The 18,726-nt window shown below is 45.0% G+C and overlaps 1 protein-coding gene and 1 long non-coding RNA gene across 3 annotated transcripts; one reads left to right on the top strand and one right to left on the bottom strand.

Moving 5' to 3' along the window:
- Positions 1-716: 716 nt before the first annotated feature.
- On the bottom strand, positions 717-6,681 carry DSEL (dermatan sulfate epimerase like). The gene is made up of 2 exons (XM_016130063.2): positions 6,535-6,681; positions 717-5,781 (listed from the first exon to the last, which is right to left on the bottom strand). The coding sequence occupies exon 2, from the start codon at positions 4,846-4,848 to the stop codon at positions 1,210-1,212; it is 3,639 nt and encodes a 1,212-aa protein (XP_015985549.2). The 5' UTR covers positions 4,849-5,781; positions 6,535-6,681; the 3' UTR covers positions 717-1,209.
- Positions 6,682-7,607: 926 nt separating this feature from the next.
- LOC107502650 lies at positions 7,608-18,205 on the top strand. 2 transcript variants are annotated; one of them, XR_001595049.2, is made up of 4 exons: positions 7,608-7,666; positions 9,372-9,512; positions 15,206-15,283; positions 15,709-18,205. It is a non-coding gene; the product is annotated as an uncharacterized LOC107502650 (long non-coding RNA). The 2 variants fall into 2 exon arrangements; XR_001595050.2 differs by having other exon boundaries at positions 7,626-7,746.
- Positions 18,206-18,726: the final 521 nt, after the last annotated feature.

An 18,726-nucleotide genomic window follows, 5' to 3' on the forward strand; every position in this document is an offset into this window, starting at 1 on the left:
TTTATAACGACTACATTTATAATGAGATGCAGATGGTAAAGCAAACAGATGCCTCTGACATCATCTCCCATTTGCCTTCAACTTTTGCAGACACTGGCAGTCTGTAACTCATTCAAAGGGATGCAAGAGAAGTCAGGCAGTTTTCCAATTCTGTTTCCAGTCCGGAAAAAAAAAAAATATACTGGCGGCAGTGGCACTGCTCCCTTTGAGTCATACAGTGATAATTCCACAAAAAGAAATTTGATTCTACGTCTACGTCAGGCTTTAATGCAAAATTAATCAACAGGGGGGAAAAATTCCCCACAAATACCAGGAGTTTAGCAATTAGTAACTACTGATTGTTTTGCATGACAGTGACAGAAAGGATAGAGTGGGAGCGGGGTGACGGCAAGCAGCTGGAGCTTTCAGTAGGCAAAAAAAAAAAAACAAAACCCAAAAAAACAAAAAACGAGAAAGGAGCGTTTTAAACGTCGACAAGCAAGTCGAAAATACTCCACCAGCCCTTGGCATCCAAATTATTCAAAGACTGATTCCTTATTATTTCAAAGTAGAAAACTTGAAGGCGGCTTTTCAGGTCACTGATCCTGACCTTTCTGTATTTCCATCTGTATTTTTCCAGAAGGAATCCTACAGTTCTGAGTTCTGATAGGAGCATTCACCGTTTCCCCAGCGAAATCGCTGAACAGTATACATGGTAAAGGATTTTTTTTTGGGGGGGGGGGGTTGGGGGGGCGCAGGATAATTGTGTTGGAACTCTTTAGAAAGGAGCTTTTGTAGTCCATCTCGAAAGTAAGAGGTGCTTGGGGAGAGCAACAATTGCAAGGCCTTCAGCAGTGTTTGAGGTTCCAGGATACATCAGCACAGTTGCGGGTGAAGGGGAGAGTTAAACAAAAAACCTTTAAAATCTTCCCCTCTCCTCTGACCACAGTATAACTTCACCTCTGTAGTGGAAACTTTTTAGCAGGAAAAAAAAAAAAAAAATTCGGAGACAAAGGCAAAGAAAGTGATGACATAAAAATAAATCCTGCTAGGCCAAATATGGTGCCTATTTTTAAAATAATCTCTGTGCAAATAACTGCACACACACATACACACACACACACACGCATACATGCACGCACAGAGTACAAGAATAAACAAACTCTTCTAATTCATGTCCACAAATTGGGTGGGAAAGTATTAGTGCAAATTTCTGCTGACCTGCAGCATTCAATCCATAAACTTTGGATATCCTAGACGGTCCATCAGTGTCCAGCAGATGTTTTCAATCAGTTTAATTTCATCCCTAGGCAAGTTCTGTTTCCAAACATTAGTGTTACTTGGTGATATTTCCCCTTCATAGGGAAGATAGAAAAGATTCGTGGAAGTGGCAAACAATATTTGGTTTAAACTAGCAGGAGACAGAGGGATTCCAAGAAAGGCAAAAATCCTCTCAGTGGTTTTCTGAGGAAAATGCACGATGTCTTCAAACTTGATCAGCTGGTAGCTGGTATGCAGCAAATCTGTATTTATTCTCAGGGCTGCTGCTGTGTTTGCCAGCCACAAATGAGACAACAGGGAGACCGCGTTGGACTTGGATTTTGATAATTCTTTCCTTAATGCTTCATACTCGAGAGCATAGCCTGAATTTAAGCTACATCTGCCTTTACCTCCATCTACTTTGAACAGGTTGGCTAAGCGCTCTGGTATACTCTTCAGAGAGTAAAGACTTGGTTTGCTACTGTACAGCATTGAATAAATCCACGCCCGAGGGTCCCTTACTATGTACAGTGCTCTCAGCGAAGCTCCCAAAACTTCTTGAAAAAAGCGAAGCTTTAAGGTCCAGCTCCCGCTGCTTAAACTCAGCACAGGCCGTGCGCCTGGGTAGTAAACCAGATGTCTCCTCAAGGCCCTGATGTATTCAGCATCTCTGTCAAAGGCGCCTTTCATTTTACCTCTTTGTTCTGGCAAAGACTCTCTTTTTCGTAATTTTCTTTTTTTGTCCTTGTTCACTGTGAAGTATTGGGCCAGTTTACCCCTACTGGGTTCATGCAGATGGATGTTTTGCAAGTGCAGCTTTGTGTCCTGGACCAAGGACTGCAGCCAGCCCCGCAGTAAACGGAAATGTGAGCTGCGGACATCTGATGCCTTCCATTCACACGCGTCTACAAATGAGTCGATTTCAAATTCAGTTTCGGGGATGTCAATGTAGGCTGTGGGAACCCTGATGTAGAGGAAATCACTGCTGTTGAAGAAAAGCTGTTTGAGAATTTCAGCTCCTGAACCCGGAAGTGAGGTAATGACCACGTCGGGAAGGTGGGCGTGGGGCCCAGGGGCAGACAGAGACTGCGTGCCCGGCCCGGCCTCCATCCTTGCCCACTTTGCACAGATGGGCTGCGTGCAAGTGCTCCACACATCCAGCAGCTCGATGAACCACAGGGCGACAACAAGTGTTAGGATCCATCGCATTAGCTTTCTAAAAGAAAGGTAAAACCGCCACTGAAAAGTTAAAATCAACAAGCTAATGCACAAAATCAACCCAATTGCTATATTAAATTTGAATCCAAAGGGGAAAATAACTTGATCGTGTCTCACGGGCTTTACCATTGCTTGCGTGCCCAAACCAAATCGGGTGATTTGGCCCTGATCAGCCACGTTGGCGAAACCACCGAATCCCAGGTAAGTGAATCTTGTGTTCAGGTTGTGGTAGTCAGTTACGATGGAAACAACGTGTTCAGTATTATTGACGTTAAGAGAAATCTGAAGACCAGAGTTGGAATTGTCAGTAAATCTGCAGTTAGAAACATTGACATACGGCCCATAAAAGACATAAGCGATTCTCGTGATCGTGGACTCCATCTGAAACGTGACGTTAACGAATTGAGTCCATCGTTTCTTAAATTCGGCAGCTTGCTCTGCTTCCTGTATGCTAGCAACGGGGCTAGTGCCGCGATGATCAAACCAGAACATTTTGTAGTGTGCATCCCACACGTCCATCATGGCGCCATTATACCTGTTCATAAACCTATATGGGATGTACTTAAAATCGATATCCAGATTATGAAAGAAGGCACTGACAGATTTTATTGGGGAATCGTCTTGCCTCTCTATGTGATCAACGACTAGCAAAGTCTGAGAATTTAAGAGCAGCAGAGCACGGTACACGCTTCTCAGTTTCATCGCTGAAGAGTAAGCAGACACCGCCTCCCCGCTCACGAAGATCATTTCCCCATGTTGAGAGGCGGTGATGATCTCCCCCGCGGCGTCGCCGACCTCCTCGCTGGTCCACTTGAGCCACTGTGCGCATTCTCCCAGTTGACCTTCCCAGGGCTTATTACACTGGCTCGTGGGCGATGGGGCAAACACCAGCACGTTGTTGAGGTGGCTCAGCTTGGGTCCATAGAGAGCTTCGGAGACGAATACTTGCCCGTTGGGGGCGAAAGTAAATGAGTTCTGATCTGGGTGTTCGTGTCCCGGGTTAAAGCTTCTCCACCCATCGATCCAGGAGTATGGCTGGAAGTGAACTATGTCGTACACGGCTCGACCCCCTAGCTTCCCAGATTTAAAAGACACAAAGGTATTGGTCTGTGTATTTGGTAACCCAGCCCCATAAGTGACAACACCCCAGTTAGGGAATGTGTGCATTTTTGCAGTGCCGTATTCGGAGGGAGGCTGTGGGGTGAGCTGGGGGTCATACCAGATGTATTCGGTGTGAAGAGTGCTCCACCTCTGGGCAGTTGAGGGGACCATCGGCCCATCTTTAGGTCGGTGCCTTCGAATCTGCTGAGCCAACCAATTTCCAGCTCCATTCTTTAAGATGAACTTATCCAAAAAAACCAACTGGCTCTCCGGACCATAAAACCAATTATAATTGGAATCTGCTATACCCACAGTTCTTTGGAAGCCTGGCAAAAGGGTGGCATAATAGAACCAGAAGTGCATTTTTAACCAGTTATTATCCAAGTTGTTGATATTGAAATGGCGTTGGGCCAGAAAAACATACTGTGTGACCGATTTAGCTGTGTAGCTTCCATAGGCCACACCTTCGTCCAAAGAACCATCGACGATATGATTCAATAGAAACATTGTCTTCTCCATCACATCTACTACAACCTGTTTCCATAAATTCACTTCAGATCCTTTATCTTCCCCCGTCACCAAGGCCCCGGTGAGTAACGCTATCATATTAGTAGCTTGGTGATTGTGAAGAAGCTGTTTGCCCCAGGAGCGAACCTTGGAATACTCATACATTTCCTCGGTAATCACCCATATTTTTTCCAGGTATTTTTGTCTTCGACGGTCATCTAATAAGTTATATAAAAAGTCAAAGGCAGTAGCAAAACCTGTTAAGGAATGGCCAACAGGAACCTCATCCCCCGGTGCATTCTCAACTAGCCAGTCTTTGTAGCCAACCATCCTGTCCATATATTCCAAGACAAATTCAAAGGCAACTTTGTCTTCCGGGCATAACAAACAGTACAGAGCTAAGGGAGGCAGATTGTTACCATAAATTTCGTTCCACTTGGCAGCGAAATCAGCGTGCTTGGGTGGAGGTAGGTAGTATGTCGGGTTGGACAGCATAACTGTCACTGCACTTCTGATAGCTCTAAAAAGATGCAAATGGCTTGTGCGAGACTTTTGTCTCATTGCTTGGATTTCTCCCGCATCAAAATATAAACTTGGATGAAGCATACTTTTCTTCAGCTTTTGGTTGGGTCTGAAATCTTGCACTTTCTGCGTCTTAAACTGATCTATATCATCTGTGAAAACTGCCCAGTCAGAGTAATTGCTTACAGATTCCTCAAAAGTAGAGAAAGCAAACATCACTAATGCTAAAAATAAGAAATGTCCTGTAAACATTAACGCCATGATCCATCGGGGAGTTCCTTCCCTTAGGCATTCACATCAGACAGAGTGCTTAATGCGTTTCCCATCTGCTTAGTATAAAACATACATTTAAGGCCTTGATAAGACAAAGACTATAAATCGCTTACACTGTGAAATCCAGCTGACATTCGGCTCATTCAAAGCAAGGACAGTTGCCAAAAAGAGAAAACTTACACTGTGTATCTGTGTCCCCGACACAGTCTTGTTTCCAATAAAGCTTCAAAGAATGTTAAAACCTCTAGTTTTTCCATATCGCACAGCAAACTGTGGTACAGGGAGTCAACCATAATATGAATTAATCCAAGATTTACTTCCTTTGCATGAAATCTACCTAACATGAAGAGTCAAAACACACACTGTTTAAAAAAAAAAAAAAAAGTGTTCCAAAAATCCAGATTAAGGAGTCATTCCTGGAATAGGAAACCAGACCGGCGATAAACCATGACCGGCGATAAAACCACCGTACACGTGGGATGTCCCTGTGCGTGTCTGCCCAGGGAAGGTGACGAAGACAAATTCTTGGAGTGGGCTCGCTCGTGATTCCTCTTGTGTATTCCTCTCAACTCTTTACACTTCTTGCTTTGAGAATTTTTTTTCTTCTTCCATTTTGGGAGAAAAACATCCTCAACAAGTGTTCACAGTCCTACCTGGTGTTAAAAAACTCAAAATTCTCTCCCTCATTTCAAATCTGTCTTTTTCGGGCTTTCTTACTCATCATCAATGCTATGATGACCCGGGAAAAGCATTTTCTTGTCTTCTTTTATCACTGCCATCTGTACAACTAGAAGACTCTAATCTCTTCAGCCACCTAGGTACTTCTCTTCCAATCATGAAGTAACCACCAATTGGGAAAGAAAACTCCCCTCTCACCAACACTGATGTCTTTTTTCTGTTCCTTTTTCATGACACTCCTTTCTGGTGGGAGAAAAAAAAAAAAACAGAAATTCTCTGAGGCTACAGGTATGCTAGGAGTGAATATAAACTGATGATTTCAATGTTGACAGAAATTTCAGAATCACAATAAAATGTTATGAAGTGCACTCTAAGTTAGCTCAAGTGATTCTTGTTTTCAAGCGGCTGCAAGATCTAACTTTTCCGACAGTATTTATCTTAACTATGACTTGCTTTCCTCATTTAACATGTTTTTATGCAAATGCCGTTAACACAGAGATGAGCCCTGCTACCATTCCTGTTGTTTTGGTCGCAGATGGATCCGGGGACAAAAAGCGAAGGTGGAAAGGACCTTCTCTGATTCCAGTGGAAGGTTTAGCTTTCATGAGATCAGAAGGTGGGGACTAAGACCTGTCACTTCCCTCAAAGGAGAAATCGCGACAAGGCGTGGGAGCCCAGAAAGGCAGCTCCGACCCGCTGTCACCTGTAGCTTCGTTTTCCGTCCTCGCGAGACGCCACCAGAGGGCGCTCAGAGCCAGACTTGGGGCGCAGCGTCGCCGCGGCCCGTCTGCGGGTCTGAAGAGCCTACCCAAGTTTCAGTCCTGGGCCCGACTCCTCCGCGGGGAGCGTTAGCGCTCGGAGTTGCCCGACCCGCCCCGCCTGTTGCATTTTTCCATGCGCTTCCTGCGACCACGCCGCCCCCGCCCTCCGATCCCACCCCCGAACTCTGGCTGTCGTTTGGGGACATGAGACCCCTACATGGCCAAGTCCACTTACCTTCGGCAGATCCGGACCAGGGTCTCCAGGCAGCGGCGGGCCCCAGTGAGGCCAGAGAGGGAGAGTTCGAGAAAATTGCTGCGCACAGGAGGCCGGGGCGCGCGGTCCCGCGCAGGGCGACCCGCGCCCCGAGTCCTGCGCCCCCCGCGATCCCACAGGCTGCGGCCCCGCGCTGGTCGCCCGCCCCGAGCCGTGAGGACGCGCCCGCCCTCGGGGAACGCTGGACGGTCCCGGGCCGCCTCGGACGGCGGGAGGCAGATCCGCGCGCGGCGGGCGCTCTCAGGGACGCCGTGTCCGGCGGAGCGCCGGCGTCCCCAAGCCGCGATGCCGCCGTCGCCGCCGCTCCTTCGTGCCAGCTCCGGCCGCGCGGCCAGGGGAGGGCGAGAGACGGCGACGCGGGCCGGGGGCGGGGCGGGAACGAGACGGAGGCGGGGCCGAGGCGGGGCCGGGGGCGGGGCCGAGAGACAGGGCGAGGAGGGCTGCCGGGCCGGGGGCGGGGCGAGAACGAGACGAGGGCGGGGACAGGGCCGGGGGCCTGGGGCGGGGCCGAGAGACAGGGCGAGGAGGGCTGCCGGGCCGGGGGCGGGGCGAGAACGAGACGAGGGCGGGGACAGGGCCGGGGACCTGGGGCGGGGCCGAGAGACAGGGTGAGGAGGGCTGCGGGGCCGGGGGCGGGGCGAGAACGAGACGAGGGCGGGGACAGGGGCGGGGCCGAGAGACAGGGTGAGGAGGGCTGCGGGGCCGGGGGCGGGGCCTCCGAGCGGGGGCGGGGCAGAGAGAGACAGAGTGATGAAGATTGCTGGGCCGGGGGCGGGGCGAGAACGCGACGAGGGCGGGGACAGGGGCGGGGAAGAGAGACAGGAAGATGAAGACTGCGGGGCTGGGGGCGGGGCAGGATCGAGATGGGGCGGGGGGACTGGGCGGGGCCTCCGTGCCGGAGGCGGGGCAGAGAGACAGGGTGATGAGGGCTGCAGGACAGGGGCGGGGCGGGAACGAGGCAGGGATGGGGCCGCGGGCGGAGCCGAGCACCCCAATCCCTTATCGCGAGCGGGCTCCAGGCGCGCCAGTTCTCAGCTGCAGTGGCGGGTGCGCGCTCCTGGACCATCCGATCCTCAACGCGGGCAACTTGGGAGTGAGTGTCCGAACACCTTGCCCGCTGCCCGAGTCCTGCTGTTTACCCTTTGGTTATAGCGGGAGAGGAAGACGGAGCAGGTTCTGGGCATGATTACTAATGGAAGAAGCGGGGGCGGCGGGGTGACGCTGTGGGAAGTCAGGAATCACCCGTGAGGAAAAGCGAGGACTGAGAGGGAAGGGATGAGAGGCAGTGTGGCTGAGGTTCCCGTCATTTGTGAAAGCAAAATCAGTATACCAGAGTAATATGAGAATGAATGACTTCAGGGGCCCAGATGCTAAAGATCGGGGGGAAACAAAAAAGATTAATCAGCTTTATTGATTGAAATAATTTCTCTGGCAGTATAAATATGGGGAGGTATGGGACAAACAGTTGAAAGGAACCTATTTCTTATTAAAGAAACGGAAATAGAAATTCGGTAAAGACCCATGACAGGGGAAGACCCTGTGCCTCGGTTACTGGGACGCATGTGGCAGTTCCAGGGTTTGGAAATCCTAGAGCAGCTGAGACCTACTAAACTTCTCAGGTACCTGAGGTCACATTTCTGGAATAAGCCAACCCAAGATCTGACCTCAACTATCAGAAATAACATAGTAATGATAGAAATACAGTGAAATATGAAGCATCGTCAATGAACAAGTCTATCTCCAGTTGGGATTGGTGATGCCTCAGTTTCCTACTTCATCTCATTTTGGTAAAATGGACAGATGTTCATCAAAAAATGAGTGTCTTGGTGGTAAAACCACCTGGTAAAACCAAACAGTAGACCGTTTGTAACAATTAATTTCAAATAATTTATTTTGGAGGTGAAGAGTGGCCTCTATGCCTCATCACTCTGCCGTTTGTCTTCTTCGAAACTGTACCCCGGTCCAAAAGGCCAAAACTACTTTTGCTTTAGCACCTCCGTAACTGTGCTTGCTTATCCCGTTCTTTACTGCACAGCATCTTCTGTCCAACCACCCCCACTTACTAGTTGAAATTTGTCTGACTATTGAAATTCTCTTAAGCATGCTGATCTTATCTCAGATGCTTAAATTCCTCTGTAAATACCTCCTAGGTTTCCCTAGTCAGAATGAATTACTCCGGCACCCTATGATTTGTATCTGCGCTCAGCCCTTCGATCATTTGTTTTATGCTTAATATTTCACGTGGCTGACTCCTGTGCTCTATTCAGAGCTCTTCCAAGTCGAGCACACTCAGTCCCCTTCGTAAGTGCTGTTTCTGTATTTGGAATGAGCTTTTAACAGTTGGGCTCACGTAGAGCGTTGCCTCCTTCACTGAGGTTCACTCTGAAACAAGGATCCTCCTCTGAACTCCAGAGATGGAACTTCTGCAAATGTCTGGATTGTCCCTATGAGACCCACGATGGCTTCCAGCCTCATTTTTAAGGAGAAAGTAGAGCTGGGAAAAAGAAGGGCCCACCTGCAGAGATTCCTATAATTTTCTGCAAAGCACTATGGAAACTGCCTAGGAATTCGTGTTCGTAAACACAGTGAATGAATATGCAGACTATTTCTCAGAACAAAATGTGTGGGTGGGGTCCTTTTATTCCATGGGCCCCAAGTGCCTCATGATGCTTAAGACAAGGTGAACCATGCAGATAGTTATGAGCACTAACATCTGCCGGGTGAATATTTTAACCTCCATCCGATCTATTTTTTTTTCCAAATTTATTAAAGTCAATGTGATCATGTTCACTTTACAGATGAACGGATCCAGGTACAGACATCGTGGCCTTTCAGTTTTACCCCATGAATCTGCACTGAAGCTATGGGATGCAGCTAACCTCAGCGTTTTCAGGTCGGCGTTCAGGCTAATTCACACTGAACAGCGGCATCTCCCAGTTGTGAGTATGCTGAAATAAAACAGGGGCTACGGCTGAACAATTCTTATCTTTGGCAGAGAGGGTCGAAGGTGAATGGCACTATGAAAAATGAAGAGAGTCTTGTTTCCTGTGAACTAAAAATGGATAGCTCCAATTATCGCTCCTTCCACACATGAAGATGGCACAAAGTTAGTTAGTTATAAATAATGCATCCAACCATAGAGGGATGAGCTATATGTTATGTTATTGTACGTTAAAAACCTTTATGAGTGTGGCAAGAGACACATATACCAACAGCTGCTAAATTCAGAATCCTGGAGCTGTATCTTATTTTAATATAAGTGAAGAACCATACAGTCTATCGCTCTGGGATTTCCAGCTACATAAAAAGATCTAAAGTCTACATGAGATTTTACTCGTGATTTCAAAGCACTTATGAGAATCTTTTTTCTCTATTTGAATGTCTTTCAGCCAAACCACCAGCCATGCTACTGACAACAGAGATGACACTTTCTAGACTAGATTCCCAAAGAAAGAAACTGTCTTCCTTTCTCCATTCCTCTTTCCTTCTTTCCTTCCTTTCTTAATTTCTTTTCACGGTTGTCTAAAGAGCAGAATCAGAAGCTCATTTTTTTTCCCAACCATTTGGAGAAGCTGGTTACTGCTCAGTAAGTGGTTGGAACTATGTCTCAAAATGACTTAATTCAAATGACACCTAAGACTGGAAAGTCAGCCAACATTTTAAGGGGAATTTCTGGAAGAATTGTATGTCTTAAGATAGGTAACTTCACGTTCTGAGCCTTAGAACATAAGGCAAATACCACATCGCCTTCTAGAGAGGTAAAGCACAAGCAATAAAACAAGCCAAGATACCACATAAAGTCCTTCAACTAAAATCTTTTGTCCATGATGTTATTCTGGTAGACTCTTAATAACTGGGGCAAAGATATCCAAGAACCAATCACTATGCATTCGGCATCTGACCAGGCACAGATCTCTAATGCGCGGGCTTGCTCAGAGAATGGGCATTCAAATCTGGGGATGACTTCGTTATTCCTCCCTTAGCATACTCATTATGGTTTTGGCTGTAACAGCTCAGATGCAGATTTCTTGAACCAGTTACCCAGATGAAATGTGTATCATAGTGATCCATGAGCCCCGTTAGAACCAGTGTCTGCTCCAGAGTTTGGGGAAGATGGCAGCTGTAATTGTACAGAAAAAGACACCAAACTTAAACTGCACATTTTATTGGACGATTGGCCAGCAGTAATAGACCGCACCAATAATAAAGACAAAACCACAGATTTAGAGCAGGCAGTAGAATCTGGAAGAACTCTGTGCAATTGCTTTGAATACACAGCCTCTCAAAATGACAGGGATTTTGCCCGCAGAGTCGCTAATGAAGATATGACTGAGAGTGCTCCTTGAGTGTGTTTATCCAGCTGCACACGAGCCTGTGTGACAGTAACTGGATTTATAAAAATTTTAAAATACCAAAGCCAGATTCTGAGGAAAGAAATTTCCCCGGAAGCGCACTAAAGCCTCGTATTCATAAATGAGAAGCTTTATTGCTACCACCTCTGCGTATATACGGTTTTTTACCGTGAAAGAAAATTTTAGACAAAATGAAACTTACAAGGTGAGCAGAAGATGGGGCTTTTCCAAGCCCCCCACCCCACTATAGTTCTCAACTCCAGAGCCATTTTGCCTCTAGGGACATTTGGCAGTGTCTGGAGAAATTTTTGATTGTCACAGCTAAGGCATGGGGGACTGCTGCCATGTACTGGGTAGAGGCCCCAGAGGCTATTAAACATCCTGCAAAGCATGGGGCAGCCACACCCCCACCCCAAGCAAAGGATTACCTCGCCCAGGATGTGAATGCTGCTGAATCTGAGAAACCCCGTCCTAGCCCACTGATTCCAAAAATTGATTATGTGCAGATCGTCGGTAATTGTTTAAATCAAGTTCTAAATTATCCCCTGGGCTTTCGATCACCTTGTGCCCGTCAACCCCAGAGCCTCCTCTTTCCTCCTTTGTTCACACATGGCTTTCTGCTGTTTGCCAGACACCGGGCCCATTTCTCTTCACTTGACCAAAGACACACCTAAACCTGTGATTTCACCTCTTGTAATACCCTGGGCTGGGCCTCTGGTAAAAACAATAAAGGGAAGAAGTGACTTTAGGGTTATAGGAAATGCTCTTCTAGTGTTAAAAAAAAAAAAAAAAAACTAAGCATGCCCCTTTATGCACACGCAGGTGAACACACACACACACACACACACACTCACAGGCACACTCCAACCACCTTTCGTATTATCTGAATTTTTTCCTCCAGGACAGTGATTTTTGGATTAAAATTCTTGGACCACCAGTATCTGAAATCCTAGGGTTTTGTTAAAAATGTCAATTTCTCAAATCTGTCCCAACCCTACGGATAAGACTCTATGTGTGTGTGACCCAGTGATGGGCACCTTTTAAACGTTCCTCAGATGCATGCCACACTTGACAGTCGCTGCTCTAAAACAAGGACTCATCCTCCTCTTCTTCCCTACACACCCAGGGGTTTGTCTCTGAGGGACCATTTGGCAATGTGACAAACATCCTCAGGCTGGCAGGAGCTCAGGGACTGACTGGGAATGAGTTGGTGTTGCAAAATAACCCAGAGACACATATTTTGCAGCTAGTTTCATTATTTTGCATGCTAATTGTTCACGCGCACATGCGACAGTGAGGTAAGTAGGATTTATAAAACGGGAAAGAAATTTAGGCAACTTAGGAACAGCGGAACTTGTATTGCACGTTCTGTGGGCAAATCTTTTAAGCAGAAGATAGCAGAGGAGTTTGTCCTGGGTCCTTGTGGGACCAACTTGCAATTCTTTATGAAATCCCCAGAAAACAGTGACAGCTTAGCCGTGGAGCTGATGTGACAAACTGCCTTCGAATGACGTCAGTCAGTAACCTTCCCTGGGTGCTGTCGCACATTCCTCAGTAGACATCCCCCCTGGAAAGCCACTGGAAGTGAGGTCCCTTCCTCAGCCAGTCCACGCCCAGGACACTTCTCCCTCTGCTTCTGCGCATCCACCTCTTTATCCTCTTTTCTTTAGATTCAACTTTACCATATCCGTCATGGGGATGTGACCAAACACAGCAAACCCTCACCACGAGTTTATGTCACGAGTTAATGTTCCGTCGCGACTCACAGTGACAGGGGGTTCAGGGCCAGGCAGTTCAAGCATTGCTACAGGGGCTGGTGATTGTGAGCTTAGGGTATCAATTGTCAGAAGAGGACAGACCTGGCTCAGACCTACAAAGTATTTACTATATAATGACGCATCGCAAGGCCGCGCTCCCCTGAGAGGCGTACTAAGCAGTAGATTGGATGACAGGTAGTTGAGACGGTAGCGTCTGAGGTGGGAGGCAGGATGGTGGAAGGCGAGATGAGAGGGTGGCTTATGTCATTCGGAAATGCCTAGCATCGCACAGTATATGCTGACTCCTTTTTCTTACCCTTTTTTCGAAAGTTATTCCTTTGGTAGAATTTATTAAATTTACCTGATTATAAGAATCACCTAGAAGTGCTTGTTAAAAATACACAATGTGAGATCTGAGGCCCTACCCTAGAATTATGGGGGTAGAATGGGGAAGACCATGCAAGGAATTTATATTTTTAGCTGTCATTTTGATCATGCAAAATTGGCAAACTGCCCTTAGAGAGATAACCTTTTTAACATATTGCCAGCTACTTACAACAGAACATAAATTAGTTTCAGATCCAGAAAACAAATCTGATAAGTAGAGAAGGGAAGAAAAAAAAAAAGGTGCTTGAGTGAAGTTATAGAGCCGTGCTGTCCAGTATCATAGCCACATGTGGCTAGTTAAATTAAAATTAATTAAAATTAAATAAAATTAAAATTCAGTTCCCTAATCGCGCTATCCACGTTTCCAGTGTCCAATAGCCACTTGTGATTAATAGCTGTAGTAGTGATCGGCACAGATATAAAGCACTCGCTTTGTTGCAGAAAGCTCTATTGGCTAACATTATAGATGAAGCCGGCCAAGGAGGGAGGGAGATGCCACCATATTCATTTCAGGGGTCCACCACGGTCATAGGTCTATGCAGCGTTGATAATTATCACGTTGATGATGATGTTGATGGTGATGCACTTACTGAGTGGGGATTATGTGCAAAAGACTTCCTGTTGTAACCCTCTAAACGAGCTCCACACTAACCATGGCACCATGTTGTCTCACTAGAAACCGTGTGTGTGTGACATCAACGAGTTGATTGTTGTCTTGTGCAATTCACGGACCCATGTAGCCAGATAGCCCTTTTTCAAGGAAAGCTGGAAGTCTGGATTTTTTGTGTGTATGTGAAATAACTTGATTTTTTAATGGCTTAATTTAAAAAAAAAAAACACTGTAAAGTCCAAATAAAATATGTGAGGTGGATTCAGATCATAAATGGCAAGATTTTCACTTTTGATTTAGAAGCAGGATGCACTGAAAATTAATTTCCTGATTTTATGTTAGCCCAACTCTGCCCCAGGAATTCAACTTCCATTTTAATGCTGGAGAGAAAAGTATTATTCTTTCTCTTAAGTTATCTACGCTACAACCCTTCTAAATCTAGAATAGTCAAACTGGCGATACAGCCAAATAATTATATTTATATTTGCAGGAATGTGTTATACTTTATTTCTTTAATTTATTCAATAAAAATTCACTAAATGTTCAATAATACACTGTGCCAGGCACTGTTTGGGAAACCGTTATAGGAAAATCAAAAATTCCTAGCCAAAAGGAACTTATCTAATGTTATAGACAGAAAAGGTTTTATGAAAAGACATAATAGGTATAATTACTATTTTGATTGTTTTCTGTATTTTAATCATTTTTTAATGATATTTAAATATCTGAAGGATCCTCTCTATCCTACTGCCCATTGTTTTCAAAAGCACATTTAAAGTGATAAGGATGGGAGGTTGAAAACTACTCAGGAGCTGGAGGAGTGGATAAAAACCTAAATGTTACAAGAAATCTCTGGGATGTGCGCATTTTTTCAGAGCTGCACCCCTCTGTTCTAATGCCTGGAGGCCAGCCAGGCACGAAGCAAGCTGGCTGACTGCTGCAGAGAGGAATCCTGGAACTCCTTCTTGCTGACCTGTTTCCAGGCTTCTCGGCACAGCTAGCCAGAGACTTCCTATAGATAGAGAGAATTCAAAAACAACAAACATGATCATTCAGCTATTTATCTAGCAACCACTGGGGATGAGACTGAGCTGTTTTCCCCGCAGCTGGACGCACAGCAGACCACTGGGAAGGTTCAGTGTGAAAGGACAGGCCATGCTGTTGGCGTACGCCTCGTCCTGGGCCAGAGCTTTTTATGAGAGGATTCAGTCAACCCAAAATGCAAAGTGAAAATCCTCGCTTTCGTTGGTAGTCCTTTTAAACATAGTAGATAGAAAATAGGTGGACAGAACCATGTTTTCCAAAAGTTCTTGATCATGAGAATCACCAAAGGCCCTCAATAACTCCAGCTGCTGAAAGTTCAGATCCGGGGGCTATGATGAAGTCAGGAATTTGGGGTTCTTGGCAGGCATATCAAGTGATTGTTGTCACCAGGGAATTTTAGAAAAATAGCAGAGTAGAAGGGAGAAGAAAGAGTGGTTCTCTCCCCATAATGGCATTACTCATGATCACCTGGTGTGTGTCAGCTTTTACAGGCGTATGGATATGTCCAGGCTTTGGGGTGACATGGTCCCGAGTTTGAATCCAAGCTCTGAGGCTGTATGGTAAGTTTCTGTAAGACTCGGGCCAGTCACATAACTTTTCTGAGTATAGATGTTCTTATCTGTAAAAATGGGGTTGCAGTATTAGTAACTGCTGAGGGCAGTTGGGGACTTTGAGAAGAGTCAGAGAAAGTCCTTAGTCCAGAACTGAGGCCAGTCTCAATGAGGGCTCTTTATAGTTAAAAAGAAATTTCACATACTTTGTCTCACTTAATCTTTTTAACAGTCATGTGAATGACATATGATTAACTCAAAGTATTGTACTAAAACACTGAGGAAGAGACATTCAGGATAGAAAATATCATATCTTAGGATAATGTGACAAAAATAGTACACCGGTGTCTAGCAACTCGCTTTCTGAATTTGTCTCATTTTAAAGACTGAGAATATTTTAAGAAAACATCTCATCCATTTCCTTTATTTTACAGGTGAAAAATCTGAGGCCCAGCAAAATAAACTAATTTGTTCAAGGTGAGAAAGAGACAGATCAACAACTGGGACCAGAGCCCGCGTTTTTTCACTACAGATCTGCAGTCTTACCATTGCATTGTCGGTGATGTAATTTATCTTTAAGTAATCCAATGATACATAATTTAGATTTGCTTCTTCTGATAGTAAAAAAAAAAAAATTAACTTCTAAATAGCTATTCTATGTGTATCTTAAGATAGAACATTTTTCAAAGGGTTATCTAGTTTACATTTGCACCAAAATGCCTTCAGAATCATTTTAAAAACATAGGTTTCTATGTCCACCAGAGATCCCTTTTTAATCAGAACCTTGATGGGGCATGAGAGTGTGCATTTTTATCAAGTTTACTAATTAAAGTTTGAGAACTACATAATTAAACTCTTATGTCCTTGAGACCACGCATTGTGTACATTTCTTTTTTTCATATTTCCAGCAGTTCTGGCCAGAATCTGAGGAAGACACTTGTCACTCAGTTAACTCATTAAATTGAACTGTGGTGGAATTGAACTGTGGTAAAATGTTTTGATTATGTAAAACTCTGTGAGGCACATGCATGGATGAATCATTTCCAAAGATATCATTTATAAAACATGAACTGAATTAGAAGCATAATTCTCTTACCAGATATATTTGTCTGTCTGGAGCATATACATATATATGAAGAGAGAGGGGGAGGGAGAAAGAGATTGGAGAAAATTAGCCTTCAGACAAATGGAATCCGGTTTGACAGAGATGGGAGAAAAGCCCAAATACCATGACGATTTTGAAGAATGTTAGTTTGGATATTAGTTATCTATTGGCTGCACAACAAATTACCCCAAAACTAGGCAGCCAAAAGTTAAAAAAAAAAATGTTTATTTTCTCACACAATTCCTGAGGATTAACAGCCGGGAGGGAGCAGCTACACAGGATGGGTCCAGCCGGGGTGTCTCAGGAGGAAGCTGTCAGGATATCTGTTTTAACTGTACCCTGAGTGAGGTATGGCGAGGCCAGATTCAGCTTGAGTGGGAGAAAATGGAAAGAGTTTCCTGTTTTTGTTACTCCCAGGGGAGAACACAGAACACTGTGCAGGGCCACTCGGGGGTAGCACCTCGGTGGGTCCCATGGCAGGGGGAGAAAGAGCTCTGGGCAAGTGGTTTCTGAGGGAAGGAAAGGATGAGACGAGATGAGCAGGTGTGAGATCGGGCAGTCTCAACGATCTCAGTGGGCACAGGCGCACTCCCCGGCTGTGTGGCGCCTAGCCCTGTGGGATTAAGGGAGGTGCACAGAGACCCGGAGCGTGAGGGCCCAGTGAGAGACGGAGTTGGGAGGTGGACTTAAGTGGCTGTTCAAGAAAAGAGGACTGACCTCCCTCTTGTCAAGACCTCAGAATCACGGGGAATCACCTCGGGCAGCCAGGACCAAAAAGGGGGGAAAAATGGATATTTACTCTTAGATTTTTGTTACGGCATTGCTGACTGCAGGAAAGAATGCATGTCCAATTTATTTTTTTAATGTATATTGATCAATATTATGATCCTTTTTTTTTTTAAGTCCTGGTTGCAGAAAACAAACGCCGTTTCTTTTCATAATTTTCATGTGTGATCACATGGTCAACTCTGGAATAACAGCACAGATTGTCATTATATCAAAACATACATTTAAAACATATGTAAAAGGATTTGTCCAAGCACATTTTTATGATCATTCATTCACTTATTCAACAAGTATTATTAGGGTTCCTGTTACATGCCAAGCATTGGGTAGGGTATACAACAGGAAGAAGAAAAATGTGGTCCTGGATCTCGTTGGGTTTATGTTCTAGTCCAGAAGAAAAAGTTCCATTGAAATATTTAAATTAATGTATGTATAATTTAAAACTGAGTTGCGATGAATATTTGCATGTTACTATGAAAATGGACAAAGAATGAAGAACAATGGTCATGGAAGTTTTCCTGGAGAAAGTGACAATTAATCCTTGAGCTGGCATCTGAAAAATGAGCTGTGAAGGGAATGAGGGAATCAGACCCTCTATAATCGGTTAAAATTTGCATCAGATATGGTAAAAGTTAAATAATCTCAACTAACCGATTTTTAATACCACAGACTGATATTACTTTTAAAAAAAAATCTTCATTATTTTACTCCCCTGTCCCATTTATAACATTTTTATAAATCTAAAGGTTTTACTGGACACTACTACAGCTTCTTTCAATATTTGTTATTAGAATGTCTCACTTTGGCTTCCTGAGTATCATGGGGTACATGGTTCCCTGCTGGCCACAAGGACCAATAGGAGGCATCTTGGTTATCCTTACACGTTTGTGAAAACCTGTCACTTCTGTGGGTTAGCATACTCGGGGGTAGTAGTCCAGCTCCTGGCTGGTGAACACTCACCTGTACTTCCCTGTACTGCAACTATTGTACGTGATGAAGTCTTTAAAAAAAATAAAATAAAAACACTCAACTTATGGTGTTTTCACAGCAATGAGTCGGGAGAGGGACACATTCTTTCGTGGATGGACTAACAAGTGCAAATGCCTGTAGTGGGAGTGAGACGGGTGTACAAGAAAAACAAAAAGAATTGTCTATCTGGGTAGGAGGAAGCTCGGGATAACATGATGCGAAAGAAGACCCGAGACGCATGAGGCTCAGCCAGGTGCAATCTAACAGGTAGGGTGCCACTCAACCCCGTTTTGCCCCGGGTGGTCTTATTCTGCATTAGCTATTCCAGCATAATTATTAATGGTATGCATTATCGATCTCGAAAGGCTCCTGGGTTGGATGATACATTTTTTATGATCGCACTGTCTGTGTTAAAGATTTTGGTCTTAAGGATGATAGGAAGCCATTAAGGGTTTTGCACATAGAATAATATAAATGTCAAATTTGCGTTCTGCAGATATCTCCCTGGCTGTACCGGGTAGAACAAATTAGCCAGGGGTCAAAGAGCATACAGGGAGACAGTCTCTTGCCATAGTTCTGAAGGACTTGGTAG

The sequence above is a fragment of the Rousettus aegyptiacus genome, unplaced genomic scaffold (assembly GCF_014176215.1).
Source record: "Rousettus aegyptiacus isolate mRouAeg1 unplaced genomic scaffold, mRouAeg1.p scaffold_m13_p_12, whole genome shotgun sequence".
NCBI lineage: Eukaryota > Metazoa > Chordata > Mammalia > Chiroptera > Pteropodidae > Rousettus > Rousettus aegyptiacus.

Bases quoted from the DNA above. Each gene is read 5' to 3' on its own strand.
- DSEL (XM_016130063.2), bottom strand. From the start codon at position 4,848: ATGGCGTTAATGTTTACAGGACATTTCTTATTTTTAGCATTAGTGATG.